General features: G+C 33.7%; 1 protein-coding gene across 1 annotated transcript; it reads left to right on the forward strand.

Annotated features, from left to right (window-relative positions):
* Positions 1-1,435: 1,435 nt before the first annotated feature.
* On the forward strand, positions 1,436-3,353 carry LOC133719704 (uncharacterized). The gene is made up of 4 exons (XM_062145873.1): positions 1,436-1,580; positions 1,655-1,750; positions 1,839-2,044; positions 3,125-3,353. The coding sequence occupies exons 1-4, from the start codon at positions 1,550-1,552 to the stop codon at positions 3,143-3,145; spliced, it is 354 nt and encodes a 117-aa protein (XP_062001857.1). The 5' UTR covers positions 1,436-1,549; the 3' UTR covers positions 3,146-3,353.
* Positions 3,354-3,897: the final 544 nt, after the last annotated feature.

Raw genomic sequence — 3,897 nt, forward strand, 5'->3', positions numbered from 1 at the left:
GAACCAAATAACCAGACAATACTAAGACTAAAAACTGAACAATTCAAGTTATAGCCTCAATTATTTTTAAGCTAAAAGTAAACGACCTTATTTAGAAAAGCTAACCCCCACGGCCACCTCTTCTGCCAACTCTAACACCATTAGAGCATCCATCTTAACGTCCACTACCACCGTAGAAGATTTAAATTTCTTCTTAGGTTTCTTGGCGTCCAAGTTCAACTTTCGGGAAGCCACCTTTAGGCTTGTTCTTGCTACCCAAATTAAAGAACGTCACCAGATGGATAGAGATACTGGTAAAACGTAAATCTCACAAACTCGATCTTCTCTCCACACACACACACACACACACACACACACACACACACACAAAAAGTGATGTAGGCGATCTCTCTTACTAGATGAAAAGTAATGTAATAATCAATTTAGGCCAAAGAAAAAATATACTGGTTGATTCTCTTTTCCTTGTCAAGAGGGTCAAAAGAATCTCAAGGTTTTTAAGAGGGTAGACACTCATCAATGACATTCAACATCTTACTACTAGTTTCACAAATCTTTTCTTCTTCTAATATGGTGGCCGATCATTTTGTAAGTATATAGCTCAAAGCATCTCTCATAATTGTGTTTGATGTAATAATTTTCCTTCCCATGCGTCTTAATTACATCTTGATACATTTTTGTGTAAGATCTCGAGGGCATTTAGTTTGTAATTATATTTTCATGTTCAACATAAAGAGAACATATGTTACAATTGTATGATATACATACAAAGAGAACATACTACACTAATGGAGTTATACTTTGAAATTTTTTTTAGCCGAAATATGAGATAATAAGTATGCATTACCATCGGTTTTGAACTTTTCTTTATAATAGTGAAATAAAGAATTTCATATCTCCGCTTGCAACTTTACTCTACCCAATTACTTACATGTTCATTAGTCTCTTTGAACTAGACTATTGGATGCACATCTTGCTTTTTATTTCCATTGTATTCATTCTCTCAACACTTTTTGTTCTTATGAGAAAGAACAAAAACACATGATTAAATATAATAATTTGACAAATATTTCAGAAGTATTCAAGTAGGGCGATATACATAACTATCGAATTCATCAACCGGCTACTACATACCAAATTATCGGTCAAAATCGCTTCTTTTAGCTACACATTTAAACAAAATGCATAATATGTAGTTTTGATGACAAAAAGAAGCAGAACTAAAGCCAAATAAGAGTACTAATTAATGCGAAGTCCAGCCAAGGAGGGCTAAATGAGATGTCCCCGCATTCAATTATACACACATGCATTTGTCCCAAAACAAATTAAAATTGAAAAGGAAAAAAGAAAAGAAAAGAAAGAAAAAACTTAATAGTACTAAAAAGGCTGAAAATTTAATATAAATTGTATATGTGGTGTTTGCAATATACAGGTAACACTTGCACAGAACATTAATGTTTCCAACCCAGCACATCCATATCGATCTGTTCCTGAAAAAACTTATTGCTGTGCAAGATTGCGACTGTTTCACTTGTGAAAAAAGCTGAAGAGCATGCCTAATCTACCTTTGCCTCGCTTCTTCCGTGAGTCCTTTCTTCTCTTTATATAAAACCTCATTTGGGTTCTGAGTTTCTGACACACGACTCAGCTATATTAGGTCCTTATTATTGGCATGCCATGGAGCTCATGAAGTACTCTACCTTCATCACCCTCTTTCTTCTCTTCCTGGTTACCACACCTTACTTTGCAAGAGGTACGTACTTAACTATGTATCGATCGATCACTCTTTCTTTTCCTAAAATTCTGTGCTGTCAAACTAATTGGTTTCTGGGTTATTTAAGGCGGAGAAAGATCAGAGATGGTGGATAGTACTACTGAGGTTTATGAAATCGATTACAGAGGCCCAGAGACTCACTCATCAATTCCCCCGCCTGGTCACTTACATGGGAAGAAGAAGCCTTTGCCTAATGTGATCCACAAAGAAAGCGTCATTGGGAGTCCCAAATCTAAGAGGTTCAGGGGTGGCAATTATAACATGGGAAGAAAGGTAATTAAGATAAAAATTATATTGATATATACAGGATTTGTAATATGCTTACTGAGAGCAGAGCCGGCTTAGATGCCGTGCAACATGTGCGATGGAACAGGGCCCCCAAATTATGGGGCCCTATATAATTCTTATTGCTACTATATATTTTTGTGAAAGGGCCTCAATTGCATGAATGTTTTGTAGTTCAGTTGACACCGAATTTCTTTTTTCAACCTTGTGATACAAGTTCGATTCACATTGCATGTCATTTGTATTTTTTTGTTTTTTTTTTGGGCCCCTTTTCCTTCCACTATTTTCTTTTTCTTCTTTTATAGATACTACATTTATCCCTTATTCTTCTTTCATTTATTTTTGCACTACCCAAAAAATTATATTTATCTTCCTTTTCAATTCCTTCGTCCTTTTTTCTTTTTTTTGTTGTTGATAATACATTTATCCTTTATAATTCTTTCATTTATTATGTTTTTTTGGGTAGTATTGTATTGTATTGTATTAATCTTCGTTAATAATCCAATTGTAGTTTTGCTTGTTTTAATGGAATTTTTGTTTACAAGTTTTAGTCCTCTTTCTCTCTGTTTTTGTTTTTGTTTTTGTTTCTGTTTCTGTTTTTGTTTTTGTTTTTGTTTTTTTGTTTTTTTTTTTTTTAAGAAGTGGAAAAATAATATAAGATATATAAGAGGCCCAAAACAAAACAAACACTAAAAAAATTAATTGTATTTATATTTGTTTGTATATAACAAAAATTTTCAATAATATATTTATGTAAGACCGGTTAAAGAGGGCCGTATTCTCAATCTCGCACAGGGCCTCTAAAACTTTTGAGATGGCTCTGACTAAGAGTATTAGGGCATTAGTTGAGACTATGCACATACTACTACATATCCAGAATGTTGAGCATTGTTTTCTTCATCGACATGTTTTAGTTTTGATCCTTTCTTTATTGTTATATATTGATTTTGAGTTAGATGCTCTAATTACTTTGACGATGCTTACTATTACTTTATTTTTGTGTTCTCAGTCATGTATGAGCCCACCTTTTTTTTATTTTGGACTCATTTGTTCTAATTTGCTTTGCAGGCGAAGACAATAAATGGATGATCGATACTGGCTATGTTAAAGTTTCGCCGATTAATAGTTCCATTTTAGTATAGAAATATGAAGAACATGTTCTGAGATTCATCATGAATTAATAGATATGATGGAATAACAATCTTTAATTTGTTATTTATGTTCTATGTATATCTTAGTACCGCCTTGTGCCTAGTGGAATTAATCTTCAGTTATGCTCTGCTATAGTTGCTAATCATCTTTAATCTTGCTTTGTTTTCTTTTTATTCTTCTTGTGCCTAATAGAATTTCCAAAAGTTCTATTGTACATGAACACTAAGTTGAGTTGGGGTTTGGGGAGATGTAAGCATGTGTGCCACACGTGTAATGTGGCAGTGAGCTTTGCAACGTTTCTTCATGTTAGTGATGAACTGATGATGATGATGATGTCCACACCATATTAAACAGTTGCAGGTCGCAAGGGGAACCAAAGGACTTCCTCTCTTGCTGGTTCTTCTCCATAATAATGCTTCCCAATTTGATCTACCGACTTAAACAGTTGGACAATAAATAGCTGAATCGAGTGTCACACCAAGCACTTCAGCTCAATTGTTTTTAATTAGAAATTACTAATTAGGAGTACTTTGCTCAATCAAACTGTTGGAAAATTAGTTTTCTTACAATTTCAAAGGAGAACTCTGAGAATTCTGTTACAGCTGTTGGTATTTGATAACCCAATGGGACATAGTTTTAGTTTCATTACAGTTTTGGTTTGGACAATAATCCAAATCTATTCAATTTTT

The sequence above is a fragment of the Rosa rugosa genome, chromosome 7 (assembly GCF_958449725.1).
Source record: "Rosa rugosa chromosome 7, drRosRugo1.1, whole genome shotgun sequence".
Taxonomy (NCBI): Eukaryota; Viridiplantae; Streptophyta; class Magnoliopsida; order Rosales; family Rosaceae; genus Rosa; species Rosa rugosa.

What these genes read in the sequence shown, in the direction of transcription:
- LOC133719704 (XM_062145873.1), top strand. Translation starts at nt 1,550, where the DNA reads ATGCCTAATCTACCTTTGCCTCGCTTCTTCC. An exon ending in CACACCTTACTTTGCAAGAG is followed by an intron (nt 1,751 to 1,838) that starts GTACGTACTTAA and finishes GGGTTATTTAAG; the next exon opens with GCGGAGAAAGATCAGAGATG. An exon ending in ATTATAACATGGGAAGAAAG is followed by an intron (nt 2,045 to 3,124) that starts GTAATTAAGATA and finishes TTTGCTTTGCAG; the next exon opens with GCGAAGACAATAAATGGATG.